At 29.1% G+C, this 19,019-nt stretch overlaps 3 protein-coding genes across 3 annotated transcripts; all 3 read left to right on the top strand.

The window, feature by feature from the left end:
- The first annotated feature begins 5,703 nt into the window (after positions 1-5,703).
- Positions 5,704-8,670, top strand: LOC137805759 (B3 domain-containing transcription factor VRN1-like). The gene is made up of 6 exons (XM_068605684.1): positions 5,704-5,885; positions 6,423-6,933; positions 7,023-7,171; positions 7,287-7,545; positions 8,053-8,189; positions 8,327-8,670. The coding sequence occupies exons 1-6, from the start codon at positions 5,739-5,741 to the stop codon at positions 8,576-8,578; spliced, it is 1,455 nt and encodes a 484-aa protein (XP_068461785.1). The 5' UTR covers positions 5,704-5,738; the 3' UTR covers positions 8,579-8,670.
- Positions 8,671-10,039: 1,369 nt separating this feature from the next.
- On the top strand, positions 10,040-13,542 carry LOC137806297 (uncharacterized). The gene is made up of 4 exons (XM_068606323.1): positions 10,040-10,246; positions 11,707-11,965; positions 12,239-12,433; positions 12,908-13,542. Exons 1-4 carry the CDS (start codon positions 10,155-10,157, stop codon positions 13,301-13,303), a joined length of 942 nt encoding a protein of 313 aa, XP_068462424.1. The 5' UTR covers positions 10,040-10,154; the 3' UTR covers positions 13,304-13,542.
- A 1,769-nt stretch (positions 13,543-15,311) lies between these two features.
- Positions 15,312-19,019, top strand: LOC137806296 (cytochrome P450 734A1). The gene is made up of 4 exons (XM_068606322.1): positions 15,312-16,037; positions 16,988-17,232; positions 17,527-17,890; positions 18,310-19,019. The coding sequence occupies exons 1-4, from the start codon at positions 15,549-15,551 to the stop codon at positions 18,727-18,729; spliced, it is 1,518 nt and encodes a 505-aa protein (XP_068462423.1). The 5' UTR covers positions 15,312-15,548; the 3' UTR covers positions 18,730-19,019.

The raw sequence follows: 19,019 nt of genomic DNA, 5'->3' as shown, positions 1-19,019 counted from the left end.
CTTTTTATGATCTATCTTTATTTTGTAATATATGTTTCATGAATATGCCTATATTTATAAGAATATCATTTGTAATTTATTAATTAACATTTACTTAATATAATATATTTATTAAAAAGCAATAATAATATATATAATTTTCATTTATATTGATTAAATATATAACTTATTTATTAAATGTAACGTTACCAATTAGTTTTTATAATTTATTAATTGACATAAAATTGTATATAATAGTTAAAAATTTCTAAACTTGCACACTATAAATAATTACAAAAATTAATATTAACAATTGTTTTTTTTAATAATTTATTAATGGACATAAAAGCATTACATATATTTTTTTTTTTAAAAACTACCAAATTAGTATATCATCACAAGTAATTACAAAATTAATATTAGCAATTATTCTTTATAATTTACTAATGGATATAAACGTGTATTTAATATTTTTTTTTAAACTTCCTAATTTGTATTATAGAAAATGGCAAGATGATAAAAGATGCTTAATATTCTCCAAAGTGAGTTATTTTAAGATAATTTTTAACAAATATAAACTAGATGTTTACTTGTAATTCTATTCAATGGCAAGTTATCCAAAATATTAACGATGTTAGACAAAAACTTTGTCAAGGTAATTTTTTTATAAGAGGTTTGTCACGGTAATTTTTTTATAAGGTAAATTTTTTATAAAAACATATAGATTTATACATATGGTCCAGTCATCCAGAGAAAGAGGAGTATCAATCCCTTTCTCTATAGAGAAAATTACTTTTGGTTGCTAATGTTGCATAGGAACCGTGGATCCTAACCTAACATGGAGCTTTGGTGAGCTTCATGAAAGATGACACAAAGTGGTAGGTATTTCTAGGTAGGAGTATGGTAAGGTGTTTCTTTTTTTCTATAAGGGTTGGATCACTCTGAAGTGTTTCCCATTTATTCATTTTTTATTGTTGATAAAAAAAAATGAAAGATGACACAAAGTCTTTAGTCTAAGAAAATACTAAAGATACCGGATTGAGATTCCAAGACCCTAGTGTTATGACTCTTCTCATATCTTAGAGTAAAGAAAAAAAGACATTCGTAAAATCATTTTCATAGAGGAATTGCTTTCCACGATCCAAGAGATTTTTAGGCAAGATCCAGCTTTTTGCACACGTCCATATGAGTAAGAGATTTTTCGTCTTTAAATAGTACTATTCTTCCATGAATGTGATTTTTACAATCTTCAGGACCTGTGAGATACATATCTTTATCAATCTGAATATATATCAAACATTCCTTAATGTAAGGAGAAGGCAAAAAGAGGGATAACACATTAAGGCTTTTGCAAAAGTCTTTTTTTTTGCTGCTTGAGTCATCACTACAAGAAAATCATGAAATAAAAACCAATTTTAGAAACAAAAAATAATTAGTTGTTATAGTGACTAAATTAGAGACAATTTTAGAGACAAAAAAAAAAATTGGTTTCTAAATTACTACTAATTAACAACCAAAATTTTAACTATCAATATTTGGTACATATATTATTGTTAAATGATTTCAAAACTGCGTTGAAACAACAACATCCTTTCTTAAAACCTAAACTTTGGCAATGACCAGCCTTATAATCAAAACTTGAAATTATGAACAATAAATACAAATCAAATTCAAACTATTGTACAAATAAATTCATTTTTTTAATTTTTTTGTGTTCATACCAGATGAAAATAAAACAATGAACATAGCTGCAAGGATCAGATTTAGTAGAATCATCTGAGAGATTTGAACGAACCATTCTTGTATCTGTAGAAGTCTGAATCTTGTGTATGGGTTTAGGGTTTAAACTTTTGTGTTATCTATCTCTCTATTTGTAATATATGTTTTCATATTAAATTTGTCTCTCTTTATAAGAATATCATTTGTAATTTATTAATTAACATTTATTGAGTATAATATCATATATTAATAGGCAATAATATCAATAATTATACATAATTTTTATTTACATTGATTAAGTATATAATGTATTTATTCACATATTTTTTATAATTTATTATTTTCATAAATTTTGTATATAATAGTTAAACATTTCTAAACTTGCACACTATAAATAATTACAAAAATTAGTATTAATTTTTTTTTATATAATTTATTAATGGACAGAAAAGTATTACATAATATTTTTAAAAAAAACTACCAAATTAGTATATCACAAGTAATTACAAAATTAAAGAATGTAAAAGTGTATATAATATTTTTTGAAAAACTTCCTAATTTGTATAATAGAAAATCGCAAGATGATAAAGATGATTCATATTCTAAAACGTGAGTTATTTTAAGATATTTTTTAAATAAATAAAGATTTAAAAGTTTATAAATATAAATTAGATGTTTACTTTTATTGTATTTAGAATTATATTTTGTTAAATGTAATATTACAAATTATTTTTTATAATTTATTAATAGACATAAAAGTGTTTATAATATTTAAAACAAAGTTTCAAACTTTGCATACTATAAATAATTACAAAATTAATATTATAATTTATTATTGGACATGAAAGTTTTGCATGATATTTATAAAAAAACTACAAACCTATTATAATAAAAATAATTACAAAATTAATATTAAAAATTATTTTTTATAATTTATTAATGAGTATAAAAGTGTATATAATATTTTTTGAAAAAATCCTAAGAAAATAACAAGATGATAAAAGATGATTAATATTATTAAAACCTAAATTATTTTAAGATAATTTTTAAATGAATAATATTTGAAAGTATATAAATATAAATTACATATTTATTTTTTTATTTTGATTTAGAATTATATCTCTATGTAATTCTTTATTCTAAACTCTTCTCAAGCCCGTGGTTATTCGATCATATTATAACATAGAAGAATAAGCGAGATAATATAATATATTAATTATAAATAATAATATCCATAATTTACATAATTTTTAATTAATATTTATTGGGTATATAATATATTTATTAAATGTAACATTAGCAGTTAATTTTTATAATTAATTTATTAATAAACATAAAGGTGCATATAATAGTTTTTTTAATTTGATATGAGATCTCTAACACATTAAAGAAGGCTCTGATAAGTCCAACAAATTGTTAGGATTGACTTTAAAAGACTTTGATACATATTATGAAATGAATTTTAAGCCTAACTCAATCTCATAAAATCAGCTTATGAGGTGAAGTTTGCACTCATTTATATATAATTAAATGTTTTCAGTAGTCGATATGGAATCTCCAACCATTAACAATTATTTTTTATGATTTATTAATGGACATAAAAGTATATGTTATATTTTCTGAAAAAAAATACCAATCTTTTATACTAAAAATAATTACAAGATTACAATAAATAACGATTAGTATTATAAAGCCTGAATTATTTTAAGATAATTTTTAAATAAATAAAGATTTAAAATTTTATAAATCTAAATTAGATTTTTATTCTTTATTCTATTCAAAATAATATCAATAATTACATAAATTTTTAATTGATATTTATTGAGTATATAATATATTTATTAAATTCATATTAACAATTATTTTTATAATTTATTAATAAACATAAAAGGGGATATCCATTTTTTTAAAAACTACCAAACTAGTATACTATAAAGAATAACAAAAATAATAATAGAAGTTATTTTTTTATAATTCATTAATTGACATAAAAGTGTTCTATAACAATTTTTTGAAAAAGACTATCAAGCTAGTATACTACAAAAACCTATAAAATTAATATTAGCAATTATTTTTATAATTTATTAATGGACATAAAAGTATATATAATATTTTTTGAAAAAGTACCAAATTTGTATAATAGAAAGTGATACTACAAATACCTACAGAATTAATTTAGCAATTATTTATTATAATTTTTAATGGACATAAAAGTGTATATAATATTTTTTTTAAAAACGACTAAATTTGTATACTAGAAAATAATTATAATTTTATAAAGGATTATTAATATTATAAAACCCAACTTATGTCATGAGTTCTAGATTTTGAATGTTTTAAACTTATTTTGAACTCATAAAGTTCAATTATGCTTAGCTGATAAATGTGTTTAGTCTTTGATAGAATTTGTTTAATGTTTAATGTGTTTTCCGAAAGTTGTATGTTTATATATTTATGTGGACTCATGTATGATCTGAATATATATATATATATATATATATATATATATATATATAATAATGTGAATGTAATGTATGTGTATAATGAAATGATTATATACAAGTTGGTTATGTTATAGAAAGTTTTTTTTTTAAAAATGAATTATCATAAATTTGTAGTATTATGTTAGTTGTCTATGTTTATGACCTGCTTTGAATGTATTCGATACATGAGCATGCAGGTTCACATTTAGAAGTAATGAACATTTTTTTTACAAATTACATTTTTCGTATTAAATTTGGTCATATCTTTAGAAACTCAAGGTTATGGGTTTAATATTTTTTGAATTTATGCCAGCTCATAGTCTTTAAGTTATTTAAAAGAATTGGTGACTTAAAAATGGGTAATAATGATTACAATAAAAGTTTAGTTTATTTTTAATAAAAACACTTCAATTTTTATTGTACTGGGACGAGATCGAGATGATCGAGACTCGACCTTCCTAGCCGATATGATCGAGATTCTCATGGACAACTTGATCGACTGACACATTTAATCATTAACGCTCAAACCAGGTCAGTGAAGCTAAATTACCATTAAGAATTAGGTAATGCAACCATAAGTTCCACTAATCAGGCTCAATAAGGTAAGTTTATTAAAATAATATAAATAACACATATTTCAAAGAATAAGGTATTACATTATCACTTTACACACCAGAGTGTCGAACACCTTCTTTACTAACTTAAGCATCAGAGTGCCTTCTGCACGTACCTCCCCCATTTGGCATTCGTCCGAGACTGAGAGCCGAAGGAGTAATGCGAAGACCAGAAGGATCACAGCAAAATCCTAACAATCTGCCCAAAGAAAAGAAGAAGACGAAACCTTCAACAGTTCTTCAGGTTTCATCTCCATAGTAGAAAAATTTATAGTTTAATTAAGTTCAATTAATTATTATTTTTTGTTTAATTTGTTTCAACATTCGTATCTACAATCTGAAGAAAGGGGAGGGGTGAAAAATAAAAAGGAATTAATTTTAATTTTATAGCTTGAAATAATTTAAAAAATAAGATTATTATTTTTTAGTTTTACTTTTTCTTATTTCTTTCCTAATTAGTCAGGATATAAAAAATGAACAAATGTGGAGTAACCTTAAACTTGCAACAGTCTTTAAAAAAGATAAATATTTTTAATTTTTTAAGACTTACTTAAACTCTAGTTTTTTTACTTACTTAATTTAATCTTATTATTGATAAACTAAATATTAATAATTTTAATTTATATATAATAATTTATAATCAACACAGTAATAATTTATAAAATTTAGATATATAAAAAGATAATATTGTTATTTTAAAAAACAGGGAATATGATTAGCCTTTTTATGATAATTATGTTACATTTTTTAAATTTAAAACTTGACTAGTTTTTTTTGGATTAAACTAGTTTATATTATATATATAATAATTAAATTATCAAGTCATTGTTGAAGGTAGTCACTGAAATCTGTACTTTAGAGCAGACAGAAGCAGAAGTCTAATTCATCAATCAGCCTAGCCACATGATTAGATAGCCACAAGACAAATACCTCAACCTGCTCCATGCTAGTAAATTTCAAAGCCTTAAAAATCCCTTCTTCACTCTGTGATGACATTTCAACATCTATGACTTCACCAACTAACCTCTCTTCCACTGTAGTTCATTTCTGTAAGATTATCCTCAGACCAAACCTTGCACATGGAATACTTGTAAGCATCACTACTTTCAAACTTCTCTTTTGAGTTAACTTGTAATGGTTCAAGTTTAGCACCATCAAATGATTCTACCTTAGTATCCCTAGCTGATTTTCATGAACACTATGGGGTTAAATGTATGTAGTTGCTTCAAATAAGATAATATTTGTTATTAGTTTTTACAAACTAAATCATCTCTTTTTATCCTGTGCATGGAAATGTACTATTTGTGCTCTTCATCTTTCACAAGATTTCTCCTCTATGGATACAGGGACCATTTTTGATAGATTTCTAGAAATGAGAGACTAAAAAGAAATATTTTGCTTTTGGAGTATGAAAAACTAAAGCTTTGACAAACACCTAATTAGCCTATTGTTGTAATAGGTAAAAACTAATTTGAAACTACCACTTTTGTATCTCTGCATCGTGGATATATACAAACTTCTCCATTAATCATATGTGTGAATTGATAAGAAAACTATTTGGAGTTTGTGTTTCTTTGTTGAGGTTGTCAATTTTATTATACATGCTAACAACACAATCTTTTTGCAGAATCTCCCAAAAATGTTCACTAGAAAACATGGAGATGGAATGTCAAATCCTGTGTTTCTTAGATCTCCTGATGGTACTGAATGGAAAATATACTGGGTCAGGAGTGATGGTGAGATTTGGTTTCAAAATGGATGGAAGGAGTTTGCCACATACTATTCTCTAGATCATGGCCATTTGCTGTTCTTTGAATACCAGGGAACTACTCATTTTCAAGTACACATATTTGACAATAGTGCCCTTGAAATAGACTATCCTTCCCACACTACTCATTGTAGAAAGGAAAATCTTGTCCACATTTCTGATGATTCTAATGAACTTTTGTTGGAGCAATTATCATGTCAAAATACTAGAGTGAAGCCAACTCTGTCTTCTCCCCAACCTTGTAAGAAAATGAAAAATAGCATAACTACAAATGTTGTGAGAAGCCCCAACTTGGTACATTTGCATCAGCATGTCCAAACTAAAAGTCCTAGCATTCAAGAGGAAAAATCTATAAAGCAAAAATTACATGGTATGTAGTTCATGATCAGATCATTTTGTGAATCCAATAAATTTTGGAGACCTATTTTTTCATTGCTTATACCATGTTAAATCTTTCAGAAGTTGAAGGTAAACACGCTTTTAACAGTGAATGCTCAAAAGTGGAGCAGTTAACATCTACGGCTTTAAAGAAAGCCATAACTTTCAGACCTGAACACCCCTTTTTCCTGCTTGTCATGAAGGAGTCATTGATTAAAAGATATTACCTGGTGAGCATCTTATTAAATATGTGCTTTGTTATGAGTTATCTTCTTTCATAAGGATGTTGCAGCAGAAGTGTAACCTGCAGTTCTTGTTCTTTTTTACATTGTAAAAAACTTCCAGAAAATACCACCACATTTTGTAGAAAAATATTTGAAGAACACACGTGAAGTTGTCAACCTTGAGGTATTGGATGGGAGAACATGGCCTGTTATTTATTCTGCTCCTAGAATTAGTGGGGGATGGAAGAAATTTGCATCAGAAAACAATTTGAATGTGGGGGATGTTTGTGTTTTTGAGATGATCAAGAGGATCCAAGGCCTTGCTTTCATAGTTTCAATCTTTCGAGGTGCAGAGGAACCAAGTTTCCCCATTTCACAAGGTAATAATCCATTTTTATTTATCTTCACAATGAGACTTTAGACTTAACTCATCATTCATGAGGGATTCATAGTTTTTTTACTTTTACTTTAAAGTGAAGAGTTATTAGGGAGTTTACAATTCTGATGCAATTTCACAAGGTACTGAAATGATTTAAAAGTCATGTCACTTTGACATCACTTCTTCATACTGAACACCACTTCTTCATACTGAACACCACTTCTTCATACTGAACGACTTATGCATTTTGATAATTTTTAAAGTTTTATCCATTTTGTTAATTAAAAAGTGAGATTACATCAGAATGGTAAAAATATGAGTTATTGACTATTTTTCATTATTTATAATCCGTTCCTTTAAATGATTGGTTGAAAAAGAGAATCCTCTAAGTTGAATCTATTTCTTAGGTAGCAGTTATTATTTATCTCTGAAAACAGCTAAAACTGATCTTTCACAATGCTGCTTAGTGTAATCCTTCAAGAACTAACTTGACATGTGGAAGTTCTAGTCAAAGATTTTCAGTTGGAAAGTGACTTCAAGTCAAAGATCTTAACCAGAGCTCATAAAGAAGCTAGCAAATTCAAATCAGAAAATCCTTTTTTCATGGTTACTTTACCATCAAAGGAAAACACAACCAGATACCTGGTAAGTTAGGCACCTAAATATGTGAACAGGTGTAAAGTTTTTTATATAATACTAGCTAGCAAGTGTTATTATTCTTTCATGAACATTTTGATTTTGTTCTAATAGTGGTCTACATCTATATACTTGACTTGATGCAGTGTGTGCCTATCTACTTTGCAAGGAAGTATCTTATAAAGTTTAATCAGAATGTGATGATGATACAGTTTAGAAACAAATTGTGGCCTGTGAAGTTTGTGTGTAATTCTTCATCTTCAGCTAAGTTCAGTGCTGGTTGGGCCTTATTTGCAAGAGAAAACAACCTGAAACCTGGAGATATTTGTGTCTTTGAGCTAGTCAATAGAAAAGATGCAACACTAGTTGTTCATGTTTTCAGAAGTCATGGTAATTAAGGGGTGTAGATTTTGTTTTATCAGTTTATGGCTTTTGAATGGTAGTGTTGATGTATTTGCTCATATGGCTTTTGTTCTTCAATGTTCTTAACTTCCTAGAAAACTTTTTTTTTTCATTCTGCAGTTTTATTTTTCTTTAATATTTTAAGAAATATTAAGAGATTTTAAGTTAAAAAGATTCAAATTGTGTTGTAGTTGAATTAATGATGTAGGGAGTCCATTTCTTTGGCTGCATTTGACTCTCTTAATTGTGAGATTTCAACATAAAACCAATGGATACTAAGTACACCACTTTGAAAATAACGTTGACTAATTAAGAATGATGAGAAAATCTATCTCAATAATCAAGATTAGACAAATATTTTGAATAAAAAATTATTTAGATAATTTTTATTTAAATTGGTATATTTGGAAGAAGAAAAACGTATTCATGGGCCCGGTCTTCCAAATATTAGTGGCATCCTATAATATTCAGATTGTTCTTAAATGGAGTGTTTGTGATGATATAATATTCAGATTGTTCTTAAATGGTATGTTTGTGATGGACATACGTATCACTGTCTATATTTGTATGATACTTGTAAGACATTTATTGGTAAAGTATTTAATTCAAAAAATATTTGTTGGATTTTTGATAATTTTATCATGGTTCTAACACAATTTTAAGAAGGATAAATACAATAATTTTCTAAAAATCAAATTTATTGTATAAATTCTTTTTTCTAAAAAATAACTTTCAATATATATATGGGCTAAATAGGTGGCATCCTAAAATTTTGAATCAAACAAAATGGTTATAGAAAGTGTCGTTTCTATTTTTCTTCTTCAATCAATTACGAAAGTTAAAATAAAAATATAATATTAGTCAGATACAACAATTTAAATTTAGCCTAAATTAAATATATATGTATTATTAGTAAATTTTATGTTAAAAACAATTTAAAACCCAACATAAATTACTTTACATATATTTAAAAAATATTTTAACTAATTAATAGTATAAAATCATCTTCATTATAAAGTAAATATTGATTATTCTTTATTTTAAAATTAATTAGCTTTAATTATTAACTTGTATATAGTTAACAATTTTATTATTTTAATTCTTATAATTAATTTTCTTTTTAACATTTCCACAAAAAATTTAGAAGGCAAAACTAACATATTCTGTTATAAATTAAACTGGTGTTATTTTTTTATCAAATTTAATGTTTAATATCAATAATATGTGAATCATTTAATAAAATACAAATTATGAAAAAGAAAAAATTTCGAATTTTTTTTTTTTAAATACCAACTATACCTATAATAAAGTATGTTAGTTTTGTACTCTCTTTTTTAACTCTTTTAATCTTTACTTATATTATTGTAAATGAGAATAAAATGGAATAAAAATAATATCTCAGATTAATAAAAAAAAATATTGTAACTAGATGAACCAAACCACAGAGTAATTAATTAAGCAAATTGTAAATCAAATCACCTTCATTACTCTCTTCGTGCTCCAGCACCTGATGAAGTTAGAATTGGACACAGCTGCTGCATAATCGCCATAGCCGCAGAGAGAGAGAGAGAAATGGGAAACAAAGAAAAAGCTAAGGAACGAAGAGAAAAGCGATTGCAAGAGATACGCCTTCAGATGACCATTCCCTATTCTGATCATCAGAGGTTCATTTTTCCTTTTCTTTTCCTCGTTTTTCATTTTTCTATTTTGCAATTGTCTTTCTCTTTTTTGTTTTGGATTTTGAAACCCACAAATTTAGTATCAACTCGCTTGTCTTACGCTACTAGCTCACTTCATTTCTGCAAACAGAACCCGTTTTGTTTTTGGTTTTGATGTGCATTTTATTTGCTTCTCTTTATTTTATTGAACTGAAATGTAACTTATCCTACAATTTTGACTACTCCTAACCATTCTTCAAATGTTGAAAAACCATTTTGCATCCAACTCAACTTTTTTTTATCATAATTGTGTTTGTGCACCATCTATGGCGACACCTTAATCTTGAGGGGAACCATGAATAGAAAAAACAGTAGCTTTAGAGTAAACTATACCTACTACTTTTGAAATTTTGTGAATTGCACAAATTTCTCATGCACTTTCTTTCTACGGGATCCAAGTATGAGTTAGAGTCCTATATTGAAGGTATTGTTATGCTTCTTATATGGGTTTAATCATGGTTTATTCGCGAAAGAACATAACAAGGAGTATTAGCCTAGATAGAGTATCCCCTCAAAAGAACTCAACATTTTCTACCCTTACAGGGAGTGGCAATCTAAGACTCAAGATCAGTGGGAACAATCATTTAAAAAATAATAAATATTATTATTTCATAACATGAGTTTGCATACTCTTATATCAATATATAGGTCTGTCACTTGGTAGTGAAATCATGTATGAATTAAAAGAGTGCAAAAGATAAAACTTAGAATATTTAGTTGTAATTTTAGAAAAAAGAGAAGGTGTAACAGTACCCTATCTCCTTAATTGTTTGAAAACATTACATGGACTCCTCCTTATGTCTTACGCTAACCCCTTATCTTTATAAAAATATTACACTGAGCTCTATAAGGAAATTTGTTGTTAATGTAAAAAAAGAAAAGAGAGTTTGTATAATTTCAGGATCTCTCTACTCTAAAGTGGTTGGTGTAATTTACTCTGCTCTTTATTGTTTGGTGCTATAACAAGTCAATCTCACTAAATGGGGGTAGAACATACACTAATAAGTGTATTTCACTAAATAATAAATTTGGTGCTAGAAAAATGTGTTGATAGTGTTCCAGAGGACTAGTTACGAATACAAAAGTTGATGCTTTTTTCAATGTTTTGGTGCATGCCAATATGTCTAGATGACCTTTGCACAGACCCCTTCATCCATGTCTTCATTTTCATGCACCTTCAGACCAGTGAGGAGAAAAACTGGTCTTTGGCTACAAGTGCAGGTCCAAATGTTAGATAAACGAACACAACCTGAGAGTGTTGCCACTTGGCAAGCATTTAACCCTCAGCATGTGTTTTGATGACAAATTGTTGTTTCAGCCTTTAACCATCCATAGTTTATGGAATTACAGATATTCTTCTGATCTCCATAGCTTGTTCTAATTGTTGTTTATTTGAGTTTTCATAGGTGGTGGTCTAAGGAAACTGTTGCTGTTGTTACCGGTGGAAATAGAGGAATTGGGTTTGAGATTTGTAGACAACTTGCCGTTCATGGATTGACTGTCATACTGACATCAAGAGACTCTAGTGCTGGTATTGAATCTATTCAATCTTTGCAAGAAGGCGGTCTTAGTGTGGTTTATCATCAGCTTGACGTAACGGACCATTCATCCATCAACCAATTTGTGCAGTGGTTGCGGGAAAATTATGGTGGTTTAGATATTCTGGTCAGTTTGTGGCATGTGCTTTCAATATAGTTGGTCTGATTTTAACTAAATTAGCATGTTCTGTTGGGATCTATCCTGCTGTTGCATCTTCCTGCGCTTATCTTTACTGTTTATATTATCAAATTATTTTTGTTTCAGATTTTGTTCATTGTAGATCTAAATATGCTAAACATGAAATTAAACACAATAAGATGGTTAAAACTTTACAAGGAAATACGCATGTAGTTTAACACATTCTTATTTATGCTTCTAAACAATATCATTGACCTGTAGGTAAACAATGCTGGTGTTAATTTTAATCTTGGGTCTGATAACTCAGTCGAAAATGCTCATAAGGTTATTGAAACAAATTATTACGGCATCAAGCACACGATTGAAGCTATTATTCCATTGATGAAGCCATCCCTTGCTGGTGCTCGCATTGTAAATGTAAGCTCACGTCTTGGTCGACTAAATGGAAGACGGAATGTAAGTAAAGCTCTTTATTTATACTGTTTGCTAAAAAAAAGGCTTTTTTTTATCTTAGATTCTCTCCCTTTCTAGTACTCTCATGTCTTCTTATTGGGGTTAAAATCTTTCCATGATTTTCACACATAAATCATGTTCTGAAATATAAAATGCGCTATGTATTCCTTCTGGGGTATTAATCAAGATTGCCTGCTGACATAAATTGCTTAATTGTTGTTTAAGTTGTTGGTTACAGTAGCTGAACTGAAGTGTGAATTGCATATTTTGGATCAAAATTCCTGTGATCAGACCTATATATCCTTCCTTATTAATAAAAAATGAAAAATACTTTGAATTGCTGCAATCCTTGTTGCCATAAACAACTTATGTTTGTGGTAAAATATTTCTCTTTTTATCTCTGAAATTGTAATGGACAAATGCGCCCTGTATGACTTCTTTTGGATATAAATTTGATAATGTTTGGTTGAGTGACAGAGAATCAGCAATGTAGCCTTAAGGGAGGAGTTGAATGATGTGGAATCCCTTTCAGATGAGCTTATTGACAGGGCTCTATCTACTTTTCTACAACAAGTTGAGGATGGAACATGGACTACAAGTGGGTGGCCTCAAGTGTATACCGATTACTCAGTGTCCAAACTGGCTGTTAATGCCTATACAAGGCTTATGGCCAGGAAGCTTTCTGAGAGACCAGAAGGTCAGAAGATTTATATTAATAGTTATTGCCCAGGTTGGGTGAAGACAGCTCTTACAGGTTATGCAGGGAATAACACTGTTGAGGAAGGGGCTGATACTGGAGTGTGGCTTGCCCTTCTTTCTGTCCAAACATTCATGGGAAAGTTTTTTGCTGAGAGACGGGAAATTAACTTTTAAGCTGTTGCTTCTTCGGATTAGAACAATTAACTTTTATACTGACTTTTGGAAAACTTCAAAGGAATATAAACATGGAATTTTTCTGTTGGCATTAGTTTGATAGCAGCTGTATGTAAGTTACTCCTTACCCATGTAGCCACTTTAAAATTCGTATCTGCACATTGTTGATAATTTAAAAAAGAAGAACAGATACACATTCTGAATTCTCAATACATTTGGGCTCACTTTTCTTCTTCCTATATTTGAGACGTGAAAACTTTCCTACTATTCCTGCTTCAAACGTGCTTCCCTGTGAGGCAGAGCTCAATTTTCAGTTTCTGGATCATAAAATGTAACTTTAGTTGATAAGCTTATTATTTGGCTTAATTAAATTCTTAGTTAGTCTCCATAATATAGGTATCTTGACTTTAGTTCCTACTTTATATGTTGTTTCGGATTTGTCAAATCTACACCAAAAAAACTTATATTCTACTATTTAAATTTTTTTAAATATAAGAATAAATTTGTAAACTTACATTTTATTTTTTTTTAAAAAGTTTAAAAAATCCTTCAAAATTATCACATTACTGATAAACTTTAATAATTTTTTCTCACAAATCCAGTTTAGCATACTCCAATTTAAATACATTCATTTTCTTCGTATTTTTCTCTTAAATCCTTACAGACCTACCTCTTTAAATCTTCGTACATCTCCTTTCCAATTTAAACACAATCTTATTCTTCTATTTTCTTATAAACTTAGCTTTCATTATCTCTCCTTTCCAATCTAAACACAACCTTATTCTTCTATTTTTTTTATAAACTTAGCTTTCATTATATAACATGTCCAGAAAATTATCTTATTAATGATGTTATGAAAGTGTCTCATTAATGATGATGCTTTGAAAATTGTGGTATGGATATATGTAGTCATTAATGATTAAATTAAGAAAGTGGTATATTTATAAGATTGGATGCTATTTGTGGAGACTAAAATAAAAAATATTTTAACTTTTTTATATTTACAAAGGTTGATGTGTGATGGAAGGAGTTAAATAGATGAAGGATTATTAACCTGTATAAAGAAATACGCTAACTTTAGAAATGGAAGTTAAATAGTTTTAAAATATTTTGCAGACTTTTCATGAATAAGGGTCTTGATGGGAACCTAAACAAATCTTTGTATGGTCTAAAACAATCCTCAAGACAATGTAATAAATATAATACTTGTGTCTATTTCAAGTTTATAGCGGATGTTATATTATTATTATTATATGTAAACGATATTCGGATAGCAAGTAATAATAAGTTTGAGGTACAAAAGATTAAAACTAAGTTAATAACAAGTTTGAAATGAAGAATCTAGGAGTTGTTACGAAGATATTAGGAATTAAAATCACAAATGACGTGACTTATTTGAGCTTGTCTCAGGAGAGCTATCTTAGAAAAATCGTTGATAAGTTTAACATGACAAACTTAAAACATATTTTTACATTAGTTGCTTCTCACTACAAACTAAGTAGTGAACGGTCTCCTAAAACGATGTAGGAACAATACTATATATAGAAGGTCTTCTTATGTTAATTTCGTTGGTTGTAGCATATTGTTGGTTGTATTATATATGTTATGGTTTGCACACACCCTAAAGTGTTGTGAATGTTATAAGCATATTTATGTTTAACCTTTTATAAGAGCATATTAACAAGCTCTTAATTGGATCTTAAATTGTTTGAAGTGTCACTAAGAAGAGTCTTGGTTTATGTCACAAAATTAAAGAATTTCCAATAGAAATTTTTGTTGACTCAAACTTTACTAAATGTTTAATCCTAGAAAGTCTCTTACTAACTGTATTTGATGCTTATGGTCTAAAAGTCAATCTACAAACAATAGTATTTTTGTCAAACAACCGAAACAAATTACATAGCCATTATAGAAGGGGAATTGGTTTTCTGACTTTAAAGTATAATCAAGAAGATGAAGACAACCAAACTGTCATATAATAAGGTAGCCAAAAGATTTATTTAATAACAAAATGATAAAAATGAATAACTAAAAAACAATGGTTTCATCGTTAACCCTATTTGCATTCTGAATCCTCTTTCTCTTATTCATAGATGCAAACAACACAAACTGCAATACCTTTTCTTCCTCTTACTCTCAAATCAATCTCAGCATTAAAAGTCAACGCCCTTTTCCTCTTATTCACTCTCTTTCTTTTTTTCTAACCTCTTTTCGCGCTTCACTTTCAGTGCTAGATTAGACGAACATGAATCTTTTACCCGGTGCTGTAGCTCTCCTCGTTTTCTACACGCTGAAATTTCTCTACACAAATTTGTGGGTCCCACGGCGAACGGAGCGTCACTTCAAGAGGCAAGGGATAGGAGGCCCTGGCTACCGTCCGATCGTGGGGAACTCATCGGAGATCCGGCGGCTCTACGAGGAAGCGAAGTCAGAGGCGACCCCTTCGTTCGAGCACGATAACATCTTGAGACGCGTGGTTCCATTTTACGAAAGGTGGTCTCGCGCGCACGGGAAAACTTTCTTGTACTGGTTCGGTTCAACGCCCCGGTTGGCGATAACTGAACCGGACATGGTTAAGGAGGTGCTCACCAATACGCGCGGTGAGTATGAGAAAGTTCCGTTCAACCCTCAGTCGAAGTTGCTCTTTGGACAGGGCCTTGTGGGCCTGGAGGGTCAACAATGGGCTTTGCATAGAAGGATTATAAACCTGGCCTTTAACGTTGAGCTTGTTAAGGTAACTTATTATTCTTCGGCCACTTCCATACCTATTTTTAGATATTTATAAATTGAAAAAGGTTAAATTGCTCATAGATTATAAACATTTTAATTGTATAATTCAGATATTTATTTTGAATTATTTAATTTAAAATTTAAAAATATATTCTATGCTATACAATTCAAAATATATTTTACGGCTGAATCCATTTTGAATTATACAATAAGAATGTATTTTTCGATTATTAACCTGAAATATATTTTGGATCTCTAATCTAAAAACTTAAAATATATTTTTTAAAATTTGTAACATATTTTGAATTATATAATTTAAAATTTATTTTTATTTTACATTATTTGGATTCTATCTTCATATCTAAAAATATATTATAGATAATATGAATATTTTAGATTTTTTCAACATTCAACATGAAAAAAGTATTATTAAAAAAAATATAAAAAAAAATATTGAGAGACTATACCAAAATCCATATGTTAATAAAAACGATACATAGGTATACTATACCTATTTATAAAGAATTCTAATAACATATTAGATAAAAACCTATTATACCAATAAAATGATTCTCACGTATTTCCTTCACGGAAAATATGATTAATTCTAAACCTGATTTTCCAATTAAGACAAATATTATGTGAATTACAAAGCATGGAGCATTAGTCCTAAACTAAACATATGTGAAATACTATAAATACTTTTCTCCTTCATTTCCAATTAAATTTAGAGTTTTGCTGCTAACTTACATTATTAAAAATTAACACGCATCAGTGATAGAATAATAATGTCAAAAGTGTGGGTATGTGTGTGTATATAACTGTACTTTGGTTTTTGGTGATTATGAAAAAAAGGAGAAAACAGTTCAGTGTAGGGAATAATAAGTAGTTTGAAGTGATGAATCATGAAAAAGGAGAATATTAATTAAAGAGTGAATGATGAAACTGTTGCAGGGATGGGTGCCAGATATTGTGGCAAGTGTGAGAAAAATGATGGAGAAATGGGAGGAGCAAAGAGGGGGAAGAGATGAATTTGAGATAGAGGTGCACAGAGACCTTCTTGATCTTTCTGCTGATGTTATATCAAGGACTGCTTTTGGCAGCAGTTATGAAGAGGGTAGGCATATTTTCAACTTACAGGAGCAACAAATGCACCTTTTTTCACAGGCAGTTAGAAGTGTCTATATCCCTGGATTCAGGTTACTTTCCCAACACTTTAATTATATATATATATATATATATATGCTTGTAAGATGAAAATTACTTTCAATTATCTTTTGGGATCTCCAACACAATTTTTAAGTTGTTCCATTTAAAAGCTTGCTTTAGCTGAATTTAAGATGAGAAAAAACTGCATATAAATTTATTTGTTCCACGCCATAAATATTTGAAAACACAATTTCGTTACAGATGCCTCCAAAATGAAGTTTATGTTGTAGCTGGTATTTTTCCCTCTTCAGACATAATCATTGAGTTTAAGTGTTTGACAATAGGTATTTGCCAACTAGGAAGAACAGGGAGAGGTGGAGACTAGAAAAAGAAACACGTGAATCAATTCTCAAGCTTATTGAGACCAAGAACAATACGAGAGAAAATGCAAGAAATGTACTGAGTTCTTTGATGTGTTCCTACAAGAATGATGTTGGTGGAGAAGAAAAGTTACGGGTGGAAGAAATTATAGATGAATGTAAAACCATCTACTTTGCTGGAAAGGAAACTACAGCTAACTTGTTAACTTGGACACTTCTTCTATTAGCAAAACATCAAGAATGGCAAAGTAAGGCACGTGAAGAAGTTCTTCGTGTCATCGGACACAATCAACTTCCTGTTGCAGACAATTTAAGCGACCTTAAGATTGTAAGTTCATCTTTTGTTTCACTTGCCTTCTAGAGAATCAGTACAATGCATCTCTTTATTGTTAAAAAGAATATTATAATGCATTTACTCTGTTAAATACTGGTTAAATCATAGATGGTTGCTCTTTAGTCAACTGATCTACAGTCAAGTTTCAATCTAGATGCTACATAAGCATTATAAACTGAACCAGAGATGCAGAAAAGTTTGGCCATGGAGATAGAAACAAAAAGAAACATAAAATGAAAATATATGATTTGAGTGCAATCAATTAGGAATGTAGCTAAGATCTGCAAAATAGTGTAGTATATTGCTGGAAACAGAATGAACCAAACAATTAAGATCATGGGATAATTGGTATCCTTGAGAGCAAAATTCTGATCCATTTTCATTGATTATTGTTGGTTGACATTTCCCAACAGGTTAGCATGATAATTAATGAAACACTTCGGCTCTATCCTCCAGCAGTGATGCTGATGAGGCAAGCCTCTAAAGAGGTGATGCTTGGAAGCATTAATGTTCCTGCCAAGACGCAACTCTACTTGGCATTGACTGCTGTTCATCATGACAGAGAAATCTGGGGTGAAGATTGCCATAACTTCAATCCAACAAGATTTAGTGAGCCTCGGAAACATTTAGCTGCATACTTTCCTTTCGGATTAGGCCCTCGAACCTGTGTTGGGCAAAATTTGGCAATGGTTGAGGCAAAGATTGCTCTTTCTTTGATCATTCAAAATTACAGTTTTGTGCTATCTCCAAACTATGTGCATGCTCCTGTACTTTTTATCACTCTGCAGCCTCAGAATGGTGCGCAAATCATTTTCAGAAGGATTTTAGATTGATGATTGTTACTTCGTTTTCCCTTTTCTTTCCTTATGTGATTTTTAACCCTGCACGTGAGAAACACTGTAGCTGTAACATTTTGCTCTTTTGACTTGTAAACCTCATGTAACCAGCTTTGATAACCAGTGTGTTAGATATTATTAGATATAATTAGATATTATTTGATATTATGAGATATTATAGATATTGTTAGATATCTCATATTTATGTAATGGGCTTAGCCCATATGTTTCTTTTTCCTATATAAACATAACCCTATGTGTTCAATATACACAAGGGATTTACCCTA

This window comes from Phaseolus vulgaris, chromosome 3 (genome assembly GCF_000499845.2).
Source record: "Phaseolus vulgaris cultivar G19833 chromosome 3, P. vulgaris v2.0, whole genome shotgun sequence".
Lineage (NCBI taxonomy): Eukaryota > Viridiplantae > Streptophyta > Magnoliopsida > Fabales > Fabaceae > Phaseolus > Phaseolus vulgaris.
This window is presented reverse-complemented; position numbering and strand designations above follow the sequence as displayed.